Below are 21,311 nucleotides of genomic sequence, written 5' to 3'. Positions count from 1 at the left end.
CGCCTCACACGGCAACATAGACAGCAACCGCTGTGGCCATGTACTCGGGCCGAAGTTAATCTTTTCGCAAGTCCTTTCAAAATTGCTTAGGAACAAGCCTATGTCGGTCCCGACCTCAAATGGCTTTAATAGCCTGTCCATGCGGTACGATTCTGCCTCACTTGATCGTCCCAGAGCGCCTTCACTTCCTTGAGACATCTCCAAACGTTTGCTTTCAAGTTCCAGTTGCATTTTTCTTAACTCGCGATCTTTATCGCGTTCCTCTCTCTCTTGTTCTTTTCTCTCTCGTTCTTCTCTCTTTTTCAGAAGTTCAAACCCCATTTCAATTTCTTCCTCACTGGCCTTTTCGGAAATTAGCTCCAATAATTCCGATTTTAGCATTTCTTTGCGTACATCTAGGCCCAGTTCCTCACCAACAATCAACAACTCGTCTCTCAGCAGTGTCCTTAATTCCATGACTGCTGCTTTACTGCCTAGATTCTGCTCTCTAAATCTAGCTAGGAAAACACAACCTAGCTAACACACAACAATCTAGCTTCCCTACTGTTCTAAACAGAACAACCACAAAATGAAGCCTAGAGAGTCAAAGCAAAAACCAAGCACTCACCGCAGATACAGCACCATGTCGCAAAGTCCATCTCACCGCTGTCAGCCAGTTGTCAGGATTGGGGGCTCAATCCCATCGTCCGTGGTCCTTTGCCAAGATTGGAGTACGGCATGAATTCGAAGGTAGCTGGCCCATGCCGTCGTCCAACTTATTTACGCTGAGATCGTTGATGAAGTGAAGAACTGCTTCTCATCGAGAACGAGGAAAAAGGGTTTATTTACAGAAATTAAATCAGTCTAACATGACTGCATGAGAAAAAGAGTAACAGTCCAACATGACTGCATGAGAGAAGCGACTCAGTCTAACATGACTGCTCAAGAGAAGTCTCCTCAGCATTCGCACAACCACAGTTTTTATACACTCGATCCGCCGGTCCTACGACGCGGCGACTGTTCGTTTACTCATCACCAACGCGCCGCTGCTCTGCAGACCAGTTTACGTACACAAAGGCAACCGCGCTCTGATGTCCGACGACGACGTTGTCAGGGTGCCGTTCCGGGAACTATCGACGCCGATCGAGGGTCGCTCATTGTTCCGTGCCACGCCAAAACGTGAGACGCACCAAAATACGTCGTCCCCACGGCAGTTTGTCCATGCGTGTCGAATCAGCTCCGCGTTGGGGAACTCCGGAATTATTGTTCACGCACCGAACCAGTTCCGTCACAATGTCGAAGGGGCTGGAGGAAGGCGGCGGATTCCAGCGCAAAGGTCGCTTCTTTGAACGCCTCGCAGCTGCAGCGACGGAGAGGGAGAGGTGCGCGTCTTGCACCCCTTGTCGTAATCGGGTGGCAAGGTGGCAATCCTGCTCAGCGGCTCGCCATTCTTGACAGTATGTACATTAACATTAAAGGGGCCCTAACAACCCCTTGGGCTTGGAGAAAGAAATACAGTCTGCGGATAGCATACACTACTGTGAACATCTCAGCCAAATTTCACAGTTGTGCACAGTACATGTAGCTCGTAAGCAGAGCGTGAAGCCACCTTTTTCTCAAATGCTCTCTTTTCAACAAGCGCCTGCTCCTCACTCTTTTCTGGATGTTTTATTTTCTAACATACCAGATTCCCATATGAGCTTCCTATTGGCCAATACCTGACATCAATCAAGAAGGGTGTTTGGATCAGTGTGCTTCTTCCTGCTGTTACTGTGTATATTTATTGACACAGTTTCATAAACAAAATCTAAGCAAAATAAACAAATGGGCAAAACCTAATTTCAAGTTTTGATAATAATTATGTACTGCCGGAAGAAGCCAACTATCGTCTGCTAACGCTCGGCTGCAGCCGCCTGCATAGCAATTAAACTTTGGCCACCCTGCTTATCGGTGTCGCCGCCGTTGGGTATCGCTAATTTCAACTAGTTTTGAACACTCAACTAGCCTATAACCACACGAAACTTAAGGTCAGACCACACACACACACTTGCCAGCATGCATTCACTCCTGGCCACTCCTGGTTAGATGCCTTTGATTATTTCGCCTCGTATTTAGCTGTTGACAACACTTCTAAACACGCAAATTGGATGTGGCTACTATCTGTCGGTCAAGCTGGTCCGCACCAAATAACATGGCCAGACTGGAGCATATGAGCGCGAGTGCGCACTCAAGCCCTGTCATGCGCAAAGCAAACACTGCACATATGCACTACAGCTGCATGTAGCTGCGGTCTATTACGTAGCGTAGATACCACGGCCACTGCGGGATGCCGCAACGAGTTTGCTGATCGAGCATACTGCGGCTTGCTGAGGGCAACCGCATTTGGCATGTCATAGGTACCAAAATCGCAGGTAGTGGCATCTGTATGTAAATTTGAACTGCGCGCCACGGTGACATTCAGTAGGCAGAGCATTGTGGGCACGCTCCGCTCCACCCTAGCCTTCGCAATGCAAGTCATTAAAGAAGGAGTGGAAGCACCGCATAGAGGATGTTTGATTGCCAATAACTCTGCTTCTGGTGAATGTTTTGAACTACTTTTACAGCAAAGCATTTCTGAAATAGTTTCTTAACTTCAAATGCATTTGGAAACTTCGATAAGAAGTGGTTCAGGGCCCCTTTAACAGTCCCACCAGAGTTAAGAAGTCATTTGTACTGGAACACAATGCATGGACAAAAAACAAGTGCACAACACACTTTTTAAAAGACTGCATTACCCGCCGCAATTGCTCAGTGGCTATGCTGTTAGGCTGCTGAGCACGAGGTCGCGGGATTGAATCCCGGCCACGGCGGCCGCATTTCGATGAGGGCGAAATGCGAAAACACCCGTGTACTTAGATTTAGGTGCACATTAAAGAACCCCAGGTGGTCAAAATTTCCGGAATCCCCCACTACGGCGAGCCTCATTATCAGAAAGTGGTTTTGGCTCGTAAAACCCTATAATTTAAAAGACTGCATTGAATATCTTTGACTCTACACAGTGGGAAAACTTACTAAGTATCAAGATAGAGTAACTTTTATGCAAACTACACTCACCAGGCTGTTCCAGAATGTCATCAGCACTAGTATGCTTCAAGTAGCTCAATGGCTGTGTGCTGTTCCAAACTAGATATGGTGCATTATGAGAGCCATAGATGACCGAGTACAAGCTACCATTTCCAGGGCTGTATAACAACTTCTCCCCATCAGCAGTAAATACCAAGTGGTCTTGGCTGCCACCACGGGCAAGGAATACTTCAGAAAAATTGGCTGGAGTGCCATAGCTGATGCACATAACCGCAGCCCTGTTCACGTCACTCCAACACACTTCTTTTCGCAAAGGGTTCACGTCAAAACCTGTAAAGAGGGACAAAGTGCTTTATTGCTCAGAACAAGACGAAGTTTATGCCACAAATCATTTGTAAAATCCAATACAATAATCATAAAATAATTGTCTATCAAGATACAAAATGCGATAGCAAACATGTACAAAGTATCACATCTAAAGATTTGCAATTTATAGGTACAAATCAATGACAAAATCCACTCAAGCTACATTAGAATTGCCATTTTCATAACGTGCTTGGTTAAGACACTTATTCATAACACAAAGCTTACCCCCCAAACTGTGCCCTAATCAACAAACAGCAGCCATGTACTCCAGTGTCATGGTAGTACTTGTTCAATACATGGGTTCTGGGGCACATATAATAAAGTGAGAGAGATTAAAAAAGCATGATGCCTTGTTTGAAGCAGTTACTGGAAGAGAGACTTTGAAAAATTACCGCTTATAAGCCACTGTGCATTCATAATCTGACGATCCTAAGTGCCTTTTCACACAGTGTGGTACGTAACTACTCATGACATAAGAACAGGTCAATAACTGAACCAGCCTAGCCAAATCTGGCAATAAAGTTGCTGGACACATTATTAAACACTATTTAAAGGGCTGCTCACCAGGCATGTTTACTCTGGAAGTTATGTACCCGCCGTGGTTGCTTAGTGGCTATGGTGTTAGACTGCTAAGCACGAGGTCGCGGGATAGAATGCTGGCTACAGCGGCCGCATTTCCATGGGGGCAAAATGTGAAGACACCCGTGTACTTAGATTTAGGTCACGTTAAAGAACCTCAGGTGGTCCATATTTCCGGAGTCCCCTACCAGCGTGCCTCATAATCAGATTGTGGTTTTGGCATGTAAAACCCCATAATTTAAGTTATGTGCTTTCTAGGGAGTGCTCTACTGCAAGAATTTTTCAAACTGGTTCTTTAACAGCTGAGACAAATATTTTCCTGTGTGTTCTGTGTACTACGCAGACAAGCAGCAGTGGCGCACACAAGGTAATGTTTAACATTAACTCACCACTCTCATGTTAGACTAAACGTTGAAGAAATTAAACATTCGCCGCCAACATCAGTGCTAATTATTGTCGATCAAAGCAAACAGCACAGAAAGCTTCACTTAACATCAATTTCCACAATGCTTGGGAGCTGCATAATTTTTTATTTTTCTAACTTTTTTGGCTTGTGGCGCACTTCTGCTGACCATCTCGCGCGCGAGCTGTTGCATGTCTCATTTCGTGCAGCACACAGTTTTGCGCGCTGTGCACAAAGACACCTGATTAGCCGTATAAGTCAGTGCTGCACGAACACAGAAGCAGACACAAGTGGATCACAGAGCATGATGGTGTGCTAGAACATGGTAGAAAATGGCATGGTTTTGCTCTCTGCGTGCATGACTGCACGACATGGGAACAAGCAGACAAAACATAAGTACATCTCTCTTGCTAGGGCACGAAGTAAAACAAAGACGCGTAAACATTTGGTTTGTAGGTTTTATTATTTCTCTAAACTTTAATTCACATATTGAAGCAACACATCAAACAAATAACTGTTGTCGCAGTCAATAATTCTCGAAGTCATATGTCACTATGAAAGATGTCACAGCACTGCCGATGTACGATGTACATAGACTCTCTGGCTGAGAGAGCGGTGCCCACAAGGAGAAAGGCAAGTGGCATTTGGTTTAAAATTTAAACTCTTTCTGCGACGCATAGGGATGCAAGACTTAGCAGATATGATCGTTAGCACACACTATGCACTGCGCTTGTCAGGTAAATGCTGCAATGGCTTCTGGCTAACATTTTAGCACAAGAACAGGTATTCTGAAAGGAGAAACTGGTTTCTTTCACTGAACTTCATTAACTTACCACTCAACAGGAAGCACAAACAAATATGACCCCAGATTATTACTTCAACATAGAAATGCTGAAAGAAAAGACACTTCCATATGTTTGAATTGTTTGAAGAAGTTAATGGCAAATTTTATGTGTTTACTGATACATGCCTGGCAGATGAAATCCCATGAACTTGGAAAACAACTACATTGAGAAACTGCTGCAGATGAAAGCAGTCTCATGAAAGTTACAGGAGAATCATACATCAACAAGAAGATATCTGCACTTACATGAAAAAAAAAAAAACGCATTGTATGGAATTTCATAAATAAACAGCCCAGACCACAATCCGTAACCCTTCTGCTGTCTCATTACGGCCACCACCGATGAAAATATTGATACCTATTAGCCTCGTGCGCGACCAATGGTGGCGTTGTGAACGGCTGTCCGGTGATGTCAGTCATGGGACTCGCCTTTGTCGTCTGCTACACTCCAGCTAGAATAGCTTCATTTTCACGCAGTTTCTTGCGCTCTGACTGAGTCTTGAGTAGCACGGCGCTGCCCAGTTACTGTGTAATTTTTTTCTAGTTTTATTTCTATAAATGACAGCATTAGAAAGACAACAAATGTTACATGTTAAATGTGTCTTCTATATGGCCATTCAATGTGGTAGCCGAGTGGCTATGACATTACGCTGCTAAGCTTGAGGTCGCTCATTTGATCCCGGCCACAGCAGCCACATTTCGATGGGGGGCAAAATGCGAAAGCACTCACATATAATAAATTCAGGTGCACATTAAACAACAGGTAGTCAGAATGAATCCAGCATCCTTCAGTACGGTGCATATCATAAATATATGGTTGTTTTGGTACGTAAATTCCCAGAATATAATTTCTTTAATTAAGGAAAATTTATATAACCACAGTCCTCGCGGGCAGGGAAACATCTTGTGACTCGGTCATAAAACATTGCACCAAGTGAATACCGTATTTACATGAATCTAATGCGCCCTTTTTTTTCGATAAAATGGGTCCAAAAATTGCGTGCGCATTAGGATCGAGTACAACCCTAAATCTGCGTTACCATATCGTCATCGGCATTTCAGAATGGCTGCCTCATACGCGCTTCAAGCCTAGCTGCCGTAGCTTCCTCCATGTGCTGTACTAGTTTGTGTTGCAGCGTCAGTCTTCCCGTTTTGTGCATTTGTGCTATCAGCATGGAAGTGCCGACTGCAAAAACATGCCGATTTCATCACGATGCTGTAATTAAAAGGAAAGTGATCCCATGTGCGCAGACGGACGAAAATCGGGCTGCATCACGAACATTCGGAGTTCCCGAGACTTGCGTGCGAGACTTGCGCAAACAGGAAATGCATTCTACCACGGCGGCTGCTTCGTACGGCGCAGCCGCGCTGCACCTATTCTGAAAGCGATATGCGATGGAGGGTCTACGCACCTAAGCACACTGCGCTGTGCTCTCGTCGCTTAGTTAGTGTTGAAGCGAGAGGCCGCACAAAGGTCAATTCGCTCCTTGATTCACTCGCTCCTGCTACCACTGATAAAGAGTTTCCGCAGTCATTGCGCGAGACGTGTTAATGTTTGTTTGTGCATGCGGGACACTATGCTTGTCAATTTAGTGAAGGAATGTTTAAAAGGTTATACGGCCTATAAAACAACTAGCCTTACTTTTTGTATAGCTGTCTACTAATTTGCTATCACAATCGATGCTTCACCTTTCGGGCGAAACTACGACTTTGTTTTATTTATCGCAACTTTAGTGCATTGGGAGTAAATCTTCATTGTATTTCTGCATGAAAGAATGAGGTGCACGGTACTGTAAATAACGTTTATTTTTTTAGGCCACGGCAAATGGGTGCGCGTTACAATCGAGGGCACGTTAGAATCGAGTAAATACGGTAAATGAGAGCCTAAGCAGCTTTGGAAGTGAAGCACATTATACAATTTAAAATTTTTTGCATTATATTCATGTAATTACAGTACAAGCCGTAAATGTGAAGTGAAATTTCCGAGGACCATGTGCTGGCATGAGAAGCACATCTGTTGAAGAAAGTAAAAGCCAGCTAGCCATTGCTGAAAACAGCATACAGGCTTTTACGTTATTAGTGAGAGGGTGTGCATTCAGGCTTACAAGTATTCCTTCCCCAAAGTAAAGGGCAGTTTAAATTGTGACAAGTACCTTTCATTGCAGCATTTTTAGGGCAGGTCCATGTATGCAATGCCCATGTAACAGAGCCATTCAGGTGTGCAGCTTTAACGGTCATCAGGTCCTGGTCAGCAGACGAACGCTCTCGTTCCATCCACAAAACAAGTCTACAAGCAGAGTAAACAATTACGGTGCATATTCCAAAGTTAAAAAATTATTTATTACCAAGTAAAATCCTGCAATCGCTTTAAATATAAAACTATGTCCTGCTGCCAATGACTATCTTGGAGAATTCTGCTGAGTGAAAGAACCGTAATATTTGAGCATACTAGTGTGTTTCCTTCCTTTTATTGCAGGCATATTGGAAGGGATACAAAGGCACTGAAAATTTTCAGAATTGTGCATTGCACAGATACATTACAGAAAATTATTTCCTGCTCTGACTAGCCCTTGAAATTGTCTTGTTGCACAAGAGTGAAGAGCAGCTACTGCTTTTATTTTTCTCGGACATTTCAAGAAATGCCCACGAAGAGAGGCAAAATGAGACAATCTGTCTCCTTACTGGGACTACTCTTCAGCTGCACTTCGGACAGGTATAGCAAAGCAGAACACAAAACAAGCAATACAGTATGTACAGAGAAGATTAGGTACACCACCATCAACAATATAAATAATCAAGCGCATAAATCATAAGTCATACACAATGTATGTGTTAGTTATACATCAATATGTGTCAAACATATGACACATTTACATAAAAAACATTTACATAAAAACAAGCCATTAGCAAAATACAATGAAACATTTACATAAAAACAAGCCATTAGCAAAATACAATGAAATATTTCGAAATGTGGCAATACGGATTCGTACTTAATTTAATACACATATGGTATGAGACATCGCATTGTAGTTTCGGTTCTATGTACATGCGGACAGTTAATTTTTTAACACGTGGGTAATTTTTTTCTTGAATTGAAGTATATTAGTGGTTTCTTTTGCATATTCTATGATTTCAGGATGTTTATTACATAGTGCAATAATTAGGTTATTTATTGACTGCATTCCATAGCTGGTGCAACATATTGGCCCGATCAGTGCTACAACACGCAGATTATGTGATGTATTTCTATTCAAGAACGTTTGAGTAAACAGTTCGGAATCTTGGTTTATTTTCCGAAATACTAGCGCTGCTAGTTGATACTTGTAGCAATCCAAAATACATCAATACATCAATATTGCCATCAGGGGGTCGGTAGCAAGTATTATTGTGATGCTACAGTGTATTACACTAACTACCTCATAATCACTGCATACCATGCAACCATCAGACCAAGTTTCATAAGCAAAGGCTTCACTTAATATACAGCGACACACCGTCGCAACGTTTTCCACTCCGAAAGACAGATACTTTGTTGTACCCTTCAAGGTTAAGTACTTCAGCATTAGAAGAGAACCAAGTTTAGGTGAAACCCATAATGTCAAAATGAAAGCATAAATGTACTGATTCACTTTCGATTTCCTCACCCCTATTCCTCATACTCTGCGCTTGAGGTGATAGAAGGAAAAATTGTGTTCCGAAAGGAAATCATTGCTTTTTGTTAATTTAGTAAAAGATTTGGCATTGTAATACAAGGAATTGTTCATAAGAAAATAAATAATAAAAAGTCACTTAGGAAGAGCTTCACACAATTTTGTTCAGATGAAATTCTGATCGAATGTGCTTCGGGTTCCTTTCTGACAAAGATCCTTCCATCGGACGACCAGACAAATTTGTAACTTAGTTCACTGGCCTTGTTCTTTGCCATCCAAAGAAGTGTCTTGTTTAAGGCAGTCAGGTTATCGAAAATCTGAATGCTATAATTTCCTCTCCTTAGTTCGGCACGTTTCGCAATCCATACAGCTTTCACGAATAGCCGAGCAAATGTTATCAATATAATGTAACCAAGGCTTTTCCCTGACGTGACGGCAATCTGTGCACGTGCTCAATGTCACAGTGAGACAGGGAAGGCAGATCAAGCTTCTTCGCAATGTCATTAACTTTTGACAGGACATCATCTTTTTCAGTGGCGGATACGCCATGAATTTCTAGATTTAGGCAGTGGCTGTATTGCTGAATATTATGTAGGTCCAGGTTTAGCCTGATTTCTTTTCTGTCATGATTTCTTTCAACTATGTCTATTCTTTTGCAAAGGCTTTCAATCTCCTTGCAATCTCTGTTCCACTATTTTCTAGAAGCTTGTCATGCGTATCCGACATGTGCTGAACGGATTGCTCAATGCTGTTCACAGTCTGTTTTAATGCCGAAAGGTGGTCAATCTTTACGACCAGATCAGCCAGCCTCTTGTTTAACATTTTTGTCAGTTGTCTGCTCAGGTTTTCAGACAAAACCGAGTGATCATTGTTATGGCTGTTACGCGCTAGCGGCATGCGGCAGCTCTGACATTTTATCGTTTTCTTAGCTTATTCACTTTTCTTTCTGTAGGTGCGTTCACTTATTCCAATGCAGTCTTCAACGTGATAACATTGATGACATTCAGCACATGTAATGAAATCCTCACCTTCAGAGAAACATTTATTAGAAGTCCCACAAGTTACAACAGCCATCTTCAAGAACTGCAGACAATGTAACACTGTAAAGCAGGAAACTCTTTGTACCTTCATTGTACCTTCCACACAAGCACCACTATCAACAGTGCCTGAACACGGGATGTTGCTAAAGCCAACATCTCTTGTTCAAAGGACTGTTGATCACTTTGTCTCCATCTTCCTGTGAACCTCTGTCTTGTCGGGCATCACTATGATGCACAAAACATCAAATTCTTAAGGAAAATAATATCAGTGAAAAGCCCAAATAAGAACAGTCTCCTTGAACCAGCACCTGGCGTCCAAACAGTGCCAAAGGTTCTGTGGTAGTCACTGGTGTAACGAATACTCAGCGCGCGAATTAGTATGCAGGATCCACCAACCTGTTTGCAGCATCCACTGCAAGACCACTGACATGTCGCACAGAATCCCAGATGAGATTGCTACAGTACCGGCCGCCTGTTGCACACACCGAGATCTGGCTGCGAATTTCGCTGTTGAGCTGCACAGAGTTTCCTACGTACAGGTTGCCAGATAAGCAGTCGAGCGATAGTGCAGTCAACTTCACCAAGGACCCTGGCAGAATAAAAGCAGAGAAATTAAGTGGACAGCTTTCTTGATGTAGTGTTATAGCTGCCAACCTGTGAGCATTAAAATGTGTCACAATCCCGTGGACAAAGCATTGAGGGGGGGGCAGTAACACGCACTTTTAATAAGTTTACCCACAGCACACAACGTTTATGGGACACATATGCACTTTATTAAGGATTAACTTTTAGGCATAGAACAGAAACTTGGAACTGCAGAGACTGACAAGCAACACAATGTTTTTAGATTAAAGTGGCTTTTCCAAAGACTTTGCTGTTGGAAATTTCACCTGTTCATGAACTTGCCTGAATAAGCTTGCTTGAACAAAGTCCTCTAAAGTCCTTTTTTATAATCAGAAGACTTTTTAAAAGTGTGCTCGGAGACTTATGAGGAAAACTCTTTGCAAAGGGAATTTATTTCCGTAAAACTTGAACAAACAACAGTAAAATTGCAGAACGAGCCTGATTTTGTAAACTCTGAAAAATTCAGAAGAGTTGGCAGGTATGTAGCATGTAATTCTAAACCCTGTGATCATGCAATTTCAATGCATGATCAAACATTCGATGCAATTTATCTATCCCATATTACTACCACCACCACAGCTGTGTTATCAGTTTTACTCTAACCGAGAAAGTCGACATCACTGAAAATAGCAGCAAAGATCAAACTGTGTGGGACTTTACATCACAAGTTTATGCTCTGGGAAACATTGTGAATGGGGAGAGCTTCCAGTTGATCCTAAGCCAGCAGTAGCACTTTTAATTAAAGAGAACACCAAGGCTAGGCAAAGTTACTCAACCAATGTGCAGCCTCTATGGCCACAGTCATGCTCACTTCCTTGATCTCAGCTTAAAAACTAGTTTGTGTCTATCACCACAGCACATTACACTGTCAAGATAGTAAAGAAAAGGGGGGGGGGGGGTTGCTAGGAGCTAATAAACATCATGTATATGTCAATTTAGTTTTCAGTTACATTGAAGATTATTAGAGGACTAGTCTAAAGAGTTGAGAAAATCTTACCAAATTCTGCAAATATTTCTGTGGTGTAGGTCTTGAGCATGTGCCTTTTTATCGTCCTCCCTTCAATCCAGTACAAAATTTCATTCTGGCTATCATAGGTTAGGGCAAATGCAGATGCCTGCAAGAAAATTTCAGAATTAAAAAGCATCTGTTGAATGCATTAGGGCTAGAAGTCAGAAAGCAATTCCAAAAACATTTTAGCACAGAAAAAAAGTGTAGGGGAGGAGGATGAGAAAGTATATGTCAAGCTTCATGAAGTGTTCCACATCAACTTTGGTAGTTGTTAGCATTTTTGTAGTGCATAAAATAATACAGCTTACGTGCAGCTTCACAGGAGGATAAATCCACTGGGAAGGATCACTTGCGAGGGCAAAATAAATAATGTTTGTGTTCTTTGTTTGATAAAGAACCAGAGGTCCATGATCTGTAAAAAGAAATTACAGCATAAGAAAATAATTTTTTATTTCGCCAGATTGGAACTGTGCACTTAGTAGACAATTCAGCCATTCCATCAGCACAATACAATAAACAATGTACATAATTTTACCTTCACAAGTTCGCTTGTCAGGACCAAGTTGCAGGCCATATGGACACATACACAACGGCTGACCATTTCCCAGAACACACAGGTGACTGCAGAAGCCATTCTTGTAGGCACAATAATTTGTTGTATTGTCTAGGGCAAAACATTTCACTTAGTTCACAGAAAACACAACTGAACAAGTCATACAAAAAAAACATGGCTACAAGTTAAATTGTTTCTTCTCAAAGTTATGTCAGCTCCATTTTACAAAGAAAAAAAGGAAAGCAAAAAATAAGAAGAAATTGAAAATTCTTATCACTTGTCACTAAATTACAAGTTCACCTTGCCATGCTTGTGCTCAACACTATTTACTTACATGTAGGATGTCTGGAGGGATGAACAATAGTAGCCTGATAGAGCGTGTTACTGGATTGGACCACCACCTTCTGAGAAGCATTCAATGAAAATCGATGAGCCTGGTAATTAAGAAATATTTGCTGTGACAACACATTCAGCAGCAAACTCACATTACATGCAACACACAACCCAAAATGCAGATGAACACACTTGCCTTAAATATACTAGAAAATGTGATGTCTGTCCAATAAAAGTAATCGCCAAACACATCCATAGAGAAAGGCTTTGAAAATGTTGACAAATGAAGAATTTTCTTATGACCTGTTCCATCATATTTAACAGTGTGAATTGATCCAGACCTGAAATAGAATAGACACAAGATTAAAAGCAAACAATTTTCATGGTAAGGTTCTGCACAACAAAGACCAGCAATGTGATGTAAATGAACACATGTGTGCAAAGAGTGGCAGTGCCATGCTTCAATTGCAGTCAGGTCTAATGCAGTACACCCAAATGAACACAAGCTGCTACTGCTTTCCTGAAAACAGAATTACAGTTAGTGATGAAATGCTGCTTCACTGTACACTGTTTTCATAAAATGTTAAACATTTACCACACTACCATGTTCATGGGACCATGTTTCTGAAATAATTTCATCTAACCGTACTAGCAAAAAGTGTTAGTGACCTCAACACTTCTGGCACACAATTTTGTAGTCTGCGATGATGTGCTATAATCACCACCTTGGCAAATCATGATCCCAACATCTAAATCACCACGTGTGAGGCACGAGGTGCAATATTCAAGCTAATAGGCTGAGTGGTTTAGCCACTTGCATAGCCTTGCATGCTGCATTATTACAGCATGTAACTCTTATAAATTAGCACTACTCTTATAAATTAGCAGTGTCGCTCACAGTTCAAGCTAATTCACTAAAACAGCCTCAAAGACAAAAGCATTCAAAAATAAGTTGGTCCCATTGCAATTATTATTATTATTATTATTATTATTATTATTTAAAGCAGAGCTATATTAAGTGTAAAAAATTACCTGCAAAATATTAGCTAGTGCTTAAAATGACAATTTCTCCAAAGCGTTAGCTGATTTTCGAGATGTACAAAATAAAAGAGGGGAAAAAACAAGGAGCTCGTTATAAAACAAAATTCAATTCCTACCTTAATTCTGAAAATCGATGTGATGATATATACGGTAATATGATAAAGGAGTGTGTTTACTATGCACAGAAGGGTATTGGTGTAATTTATAAAATGAAATTAATGGGATATATTGTAGTGTCATGCCAAAGAAAAAGTATTGATCATAGAGCACTAGCAGCTGAAAGTAAATGATCATAATTGTTTTAAACAAGCTCAAATATGAGCAGTTCAGTATACCATAGGTCATACATTGTCGCCACATTTGTATTAAAAATGTGCAGTGGCATTTTAAGGAACAGTACATGAAGATTAAGTAGGTGAAAATTAAAATAGTATGTATTCAAGTGCTTTTTGACACAGTTTATGTTATAGCTAGTGCAAAAAGTGCCGATTAGCCACAACATGAATGCCAACATACAAAATTTTAAATGTTAAACAATACACAGGGGAAATATTCATGGTATGGATATATTCACTATGATCTGCTAACATCTTTTCTTTGGCCATTCACTATACTGTGTTTCATACTTAGCAGACAATGCTGAGGAAGCTATGAAAGTAGTGTGATCATAGAAGTCTAACGCTGCATGTTTTGCAGTGTAATTGTCTTTAACGTGCAATGCTTTCTATAGAATAACTACATGTATTAGAACTAAACTTGTGGAAGTTCCAGTAAGCAGCATAATATGTTTTAGTCAGGAGTGCAAGTGATGCGCTGTGGCTCTGATTGCAGAAATTGTTACTCATTTAATGGTAAATAGTTTAGGTCCAAGATGCCTTCATGTAATAAATACATAATAATTTGAGGCATAAAAGTATGAGACAATGTTGACTTTAATTACATGACACATACTTACACCTTTCTTTCATATGCATCATAATTTTTTGTGATTGTGAATACAAGTCGTGAACAGTCTCTCTAGCCTTTATAGCGTTGTCTGTTATGTAATAGTATTAGCAGAGAGGTTCGACTACAGGCAGTCAATTATTTTGCAAGAAGTCACTTATGTGCACACAAATGTGTCCTGGTCCTATTATCAAATTGAGATCACTGCCTTACCAGGGAAGCTACAGTACCAGCTTTATTAACAAGGCACCTAGCTACGGAGCAAGTTGAATGGCAGATAGTAGAGCAGCTGCCCTGATCTGGTCATTGTCCCAGGCACGATTCTACATAATGCAAAATAGAAGTGAGGCGTGCAGACAGGACACAAGAGTAGAGAAGTGGACAACACGAACGCCGACTATCTTGTGTCCTGTCTGCACGCCTCACTTCTATTTTGCATTATGAATCCTTACCAACTAGCTCAGCTTTCTGTCGTTCTACGATTCTACAACTAGCCCATACTTCCTTTTGTAATGCTCCGTTACAAACAGGCGGACGACAAGCTTCTCCTTACATTGCAACATGCATATGCTATAACTAGATTGCTGAAGGCTGACTTGAAGATTATCCGTACTCGTGCTATTTAAAAAATTCGTTGCCACATAATTTTATCAGCACTTTCCATGTAAGGTCTACCTATTCAGCCACTGCTGTGCAAATTTGGTTGTGCTACATCGGTTCAGTTGTGACTGCAGTGCAAAGAACGATGATTTCCTCGATCCTTTTCTGCACCAAAATAGAATAACATGAAATGATTTATTTTCTACGGCCTGAAGTTGATGCCGGAGCTTTGAAAGTGCTCTGTTGTAAAGAACTGTAGAAAGCTATGCTGCAGAGTAAAAAATTGCTTATCATTATGCAATGGTCATGACGGAAGCCTAAGGAATGACCGTAGCACAAGTCAGTTCTTTGTCTTCTAGCAGGACGGAAAAAGCACTGCACACCGTAGATATTGCAATGTATTTTTCAATGTCTTCTTTGTCAAGAATTAGCCAGCCATTGTGTATGACCCTAGGTTCACCTTCAGACCACAGAAAATGAATCCCTGTGCATTGTTCATTGGTGCAGCCAAGTGGAGCAGCCGTTGTTTCCCACACTGCCTTTTGTAAGAAAAAGAAAATGTAGCATGTCCAAACTTTCACTGCAGTGACTGCAGAGACAGATCCCCAAAGAAAAACACTGATAACACAGTGTGAACGATGCTAGTTGTGTCATGACAATTTCTTATAGATATAAAAGTGCACTGTGCCAATGTGAAAAAATGAAGCTGACTCAAAAACAGCAAGTTTGTTGTCCGTTATTCAGAGGGTATAGTCCTGCGGAACATTAGGCTTTAGTTTGGCTTCCCAGAGTTCAGTACCTTAAGTACATTCTAGAACATTACAATATGTGCAAATTGAATAAGCATATGTTTATACTAAACAAGCAAATATCAATTGCAGAGGGAACCACCTTCCCAATTTTCCAATGAATTGGAAAATTCATTGCCTATGCACCCACTTTGTGCAATTAGTAATTGATTGGTGCATTTCAATTGTTGAAAAATGAAGAGCTATATATATCTTTTTAATTCAGATCATGCAACACGAGGGCAATTGGTACTTAAGCTTACCAATGAATCAGACAATGCCATAAGTTTCAGCGATTACTGCTACATCAAGGTCATTTAGTCAAGCTTATTGGTGATTAAAATGCAAAGAATAATTTTAGTCACTGCTTAAACATGAAGAAACAGATACCTGAAGTAAGTGTTTATAAATAATTCAAGTCAACATACCTATCTGGCAAGTTATGACATAATTTAGATTATAATTTTGGCAATGCAATGCATCACATTACCATATGTTATTCTCTCAATTGTTTAGTCATCTATGCAAATATTAATAGAGTTTTAGTTTTAGCGTGCCTGGTATTTCGGTATATGCAATGGCATTCATTTAAAACTGCGTTACCTGATGCTGGTAGCGGCATCTTGTGATGCTTCGTCTAACCACAATGTCTTATGGACACATTCTCGTGTTCCACAAGAAAAAAAAAACATTTAAAAAAGGCTGCATGTTCATGATTACGCTGCTGTCGAAAATTTACTCCAGCAGTGAAGTAAAACACACTTGGTTACTGCAATAAATACCGTGTCTGGTTGAACTCTGCGCCCCGAAATTGGCTGCTCGTGTTCACTCCTCCAAAACAGCGGTTAGCCAGACTTGTTGGTACTGTGACACACTATTGCAAACAGCACGAGAATGAATAAAAGAATAAGGGAACACACCATATGAGCCCCCGTGTCGTGTGTTCCCTTATTCTTTGTCCCATTCTCGAGCTTTTTGCAGAAGTGTGTTCTCTGATAATCCGCAAACAATAAGAAGCTTATGCACAAACTAAAACTCTCTGTTAAGTGGTTTATGGCACTAGAAGATATGCATGAAGTATCTCAATTTCAGTTATAAGAGTGCTCTCCGTTCCTCCTCCTTTTAAAGGGCCCCTCACCAGTTCTGGCCATTTCGAACTGACAAGGGTTAGCGTGAACAATGCGTGCTAACCAACGTGTCTGCTAAATATTACATCCCTATATGCCACAGAAAGAGCTTAAATTTCAAACCAAATGCCGTTTGCCCTTCTCGCAGGTGCCACGCTCCCAGCGGGAGAGTAGCCGTCTACTACACAAGTGCACCTATGTAATTCGCAATGCTGTGATGTCGCTCCTAGTGACACGTGGCTTTACGAATTATTCAAAGCAACATAATTTATTTGTTTAATCTGTTGTTTCACAAGGCTAATTAAAGTTTAGAGAAACAATTAAACATACAAAGTGAATGTCTGCGTGTTTTTGTTGTACTTCGTACCATGGCACGAGAAATGTACTTCCATTTTGTCTGCTTGTTCCCACATCGTGCAGTCACACGCACAGAGAATGAAACTCCTTTTCTACCGTGATCATGCTCTTTCATCCTCTCGTGTCTGCCTCAGTTCTCGTGATTATGGCACTGACCTATACCGCTAATCAGGCAGCCTGATGCAGTGTGCACAAAAAGTTTGCTGTGTGAAACAAGACAAATGCAACAGCTTGCATGCAAGACTATCACCTGAAGTACACCACTCAGCAAAAATGCGTGAGAAAAAAAAACTCAGTGCCCTTTCACTCTGTGAAGAAGCATGACCAGCAAAGCTGTGTATGTCGGCCCCTTAGGAGCAAACTGCACCTCTGCCACGGGTCGTCCCGGTACTGCACTATCTTCGGTATCGACCCACGTATGGGGGGCGCTTACCGCCTGCTTCTATTTTGCCGCGGGTCGGCCCGGCATTGCACTATCCTCGAGATTTTTTTGTACATGCGGGCATGATAGTGAGAAAAGTAGCCCTTAAAGGCTCATTCACACCGGCGACTTGAGGAGCTCTTGCGACCATTAGCGACTCGCGGCCAAAAAGCGATCAAGGGCGACTTATGTTCACACCAGCGAGCCCGGCTGAGTGCGACTCGCAAGTTACAATCCCGGCGATTATTGTTCTCAACGAGAACTCTCGGAATCTACGCGGAATTTGCCGCGACGCGGGAGGAGGCCGGATGTAGACATGTGAAAGATCACTTCCGGTGCGCCGCTGATTGGTTTATCCGTTTTGCAACCACGGTCACGCGACTGAAAAATCGAGCAGCGAGCGACTGGCCCAAAATGGTCGCTTTTCGAGAAAAGCAATCCTGTGCGACCATTTGTGTCTGGTCGCTTTGCAACCAACTTGATCACGCGACCACTGTCAGTCGCCGGTGTGAATGAGCCTCAACAGCCTCGCTGTAAAAAAGAAGAATGCCGGGCCCGTGACATATTTGTCATGCAATCCTCTGGCTCCAGTATTGGAGAACACAGGGAAGCAATTTCAATTGCAAAGGCTAGAAGGAGCAAGAAGAGAGAGTGTCTATATTGGCGGTGATGCTCGCCTCCTGAAATCATGGGTTTGCAGCACTTCAAATATTTCTATATTTGCTACTAATGAGTTAATTCGAAAAATTCTTGTGGTAGAACACTCCTAAAGAGGACACGTAACAACTTCCAGCATATAACTAAAATTTGCTATGTGGCCTAGTGACGGGCCCTTAAAAAATAAGAAATGAAGATGTGGCTTGACGTGGAAACTGCATGCAACAGTCACTTTCTAGCATGCACAGCTCACACTTTGTCTCATCTTGAAAGACACTGGTGCCTCCATTAGTTGGACAAATGTGAAAAGGATGTATTGAACTGATTAATGTGCACTTAGACATAAAAAAGAAGCTTACAAAAACCATTTCAATTTCAATTTATTTTTTATGATGAATGGAGAGAGGCTTGGACAAAAGGTGAAAGTTCATTGACTTGATGGATGTTGAGACACTCTTTACAAGGCAGACAGCATTTTACTATAAAGACGCCATTTCTCAACTTACCTAGCATCAATCCAATAGACTCTATTGACGGCGTAATCCAGCGTGATTCCATTGGGCAAAGATTTTGGCAAGTTGCTGTACTCTTCCACATTAACTATCACCTTTCTTGAGCTTCCATCCAGGTAGCTTCGCTCAATTCGTGGGTTTTCATCATTCCAGTCAGTCCAGAAAAGGAACCTGTACACAAAAAGTTAAATTATTAAGCTGTCAAAATTATGAAGCAAAATTTAAAAATTTTATGCAAATCATTTCAACAGCCTAACAGTGAATGTAGTACAAGAACAAGCATGAGTTTTCAAAGTACAAAGAGCAAAACGCACTGCTTTGCCCACAAGCAAGAAAGCTGGGTCAGTGGAAAATATTATGACAGCTGGGCATCAAGGATGTAATTGAAATCGAGGAAATTACAGCCAAGACAATTTCACAACTAGTCTAAATGGCAAATCAGTTCTACGGAATCCCGCAAGGTGGAAAAATTGTCACGTAAAGAAAAAATGTCATCCACCCAAATGCAGCACGAAGCTACAAACAGTGGTGGGAATGCCCTTCAGTGTTTTGGAGCATCCACTGGAGCAGGCAAAATCTAATTTTGGAGCACATACTGCTGTGTTCGGAGTAGGTGTAAGCCTTCCACGAAAGTGCACGCTGAAAAACGAAATATAGTTTTTAGTGTTCCCTTTAGTTCACATAATCATTTACTCATAAAAACTAGGAGCAAAATAGGTGCTTCACCACAGCAAGCTATGACGGCAGCGGCAATCATACATCAAAAGCGACATGCTACTAGCAGCGCTGTGCAAAACCATGAAAGGAACCTTAGGGGACACTATAAAGAAAAACCCTCTTCAATTTCATGGTATTAAGTAGGTTATTACAACAGCAAATGAAGGTCACAGTCCTCAATAAATTTTGCACCGCAATACCAGCGCAAGCTTGACACCATGGATTCCTAAGTATTTTTCGTGCTTGGGCCATTGTGGACCTGTAAAAGGTCTTGAAATTTACTAACCAGTCTTCTGCTCTTCTAGGACGGAATGTAGTACGACTCCACCGAAGAACAGTTGTCTGGGCCTGAGCAGTCGCCATCAAAATCTATGATGCCACGTTGAGCTTGGCCAAGAAATCCAAGGTGGGGTCGCCATCTGTCTTTCGTTCTAGCATCTCTTCTGGCTTACAAAGCCTATTTTCACGGTAAGAGGGGCTCTTTGGTTATTTATATAAGCAATTCACTAGTGCAGCTGAAACTAGTTTTATTTTCCCATTAAGGAAGGGTCACTTCGTAGGTTTATTATTCCACACATTTAAATTTTGTTTTATGAACCATATCAGGGCAGTGCGAGCATGTAATGTTCTATATTCCGCCACTGATTTGCACTCACAGGAAAGGAGCATAGGGCTAGATCACTTGCTCATTCGCATTCAGCCTCTTTAGCCTTGAGCTTTACCAAAGGCACATCAAAGACAAGCATCATGAACGGTGGTCCAATACCTGATCACTGTGCATTTGGTTGCAATGCCAAATGCTAAATTCAATAACCTCAAATTCTCTTGAAAAAGAACAGCTAATACAGTGCAACTAATAAAGTTGCAAGGAAGCAGCCCTTGATGCGTGAAGCTACTGCATTGATCATGCCATCGCAAATCTAGCATAGCCACCAAATTCACTGTAGCCTCATGCACACCTCACAGTTGGCGTATAAAAATAGGAATCAGTTCGATTCTGTCACCTATCACAGTGCCAGTCCTGCTGGCTGCAACACCCTGAACGAATGCAGCCAATGAATGCAATGGCACCACGGTTTGTTTTTTATTGCGTGGTAGCTTCCCAATTTTCACACCACCAAAACTACACTGTCATGCAGCAGTGGCGCAATTTAGGTGAAAAAGAAGCTTTTGGAGCAGTATGGAGCAACAAATTCCAGTCGGCATAAATTGGCACAGCATTCCCACCACTGTACAAAGGAAACCCATACAGGTTTCTGAGAAAGAAAGCTTCACAGTTCAGGAAAAAATCGTCCTAGTCTGAGATTGGAACTCTTTTTATTATAACTGCTGGACTTCAGATACTAATAGTCAAGTGTGCCTATGAGTGATTGCACAAAGGGGACAGGTCCTGACTATGATAGTCCCAAATGAGACTACCATGGTCAGGGATCAAGCTAAAAACCTGGTGCTTAGCAGCAGAACATGACTCTGTACATTATAGCTAGGAAACCCTGTGTGTAGTACAACTGTGCATACCGTATGCATTTGAAAGCTGCTGTGGATCAGACAACACTTCACTTATCTTGGTCGGAATTTTGTAGCAGTTCCTTGCGTTTGATTCTATGCTACTCTTATCCATCGTTCATGGCCAGCTGATCCTATTGACAATGCGGGCGGAGTGCTGCTCTGACCACTGACGAAGTAGAAAAAAAATTCCA

The 21,311-nt window shown here is 41.5% G+C and overlaps 1 protein-coding gene across 2 annotated transcripts in view; it reads right to left on the bottom strand.

Moving 5' to 3' along the window:
• Positions 1-21,311, bottom strand: part of LOC135915691 (low-density lipoprotein receptor-related protein 1-like) — a 118,046-nt gene that overhangs the window by 44,307 nt on the left and 52,428 nt on the right. For both annotated transcript variants that reach the window (XM_070531029.1, XM_070531028.1), the window contains 9 exons: positions 18,889-19,065; positions 12,643-12,787; positions 12,448-12,547; positions 12,096-12,224; positions 11,869-11,972; positions 11,549-11,666; positions 10,324-10,516; positions 7,388-7,521; positions 3,073-3,372 (listed from right to left, as the gene is read on the bottom strand). In XM_070531029.1, coding sequence (XP_070387130.1) covers positions 3,073-3,372; positions 7,388-7,521; positions 10,324-10,516; positions 11,549-11,666; positions 11,869-11,972; positions 12,096-12,224; positions 12,448-12,547; positions 12,643-12,787; positions 18,889-19,065 — 1,400 coding nt within the window. The remainder of the gene's footprint in view (positions 1-3,072; positions 3,373-7,387; positions 7,522-10,323; positions 10,517-11,548; positions 11,667-11,868; positions 11,973-12,095; positions 12,225-12,447; positions 12,548-12,642; positions 12,788-18,888; positions 19,066-21,311) is intronic.

The sequence above is a fragment of the Dermacentor albipictus genome, chromosome 1, assembly GCF_038994185.2.
Source record: "Dermacentor albipictus isolate Rhodes 1998 colony chromosome 1, USDA_Dalb.pri_finalv2, whole genome shotgun sequence".
Taxonomy (NCBI): Eukaryota; Metazoa; Arthropoda; class Arachnida; order Ixodida; family Ixodidae; genus Dermacentor; species Dermacentor albipictus.
Note: the sequence above shows the minus strand (reverse complement) of the source record. Positions and strands in the feature narration are given on the sequence as shown.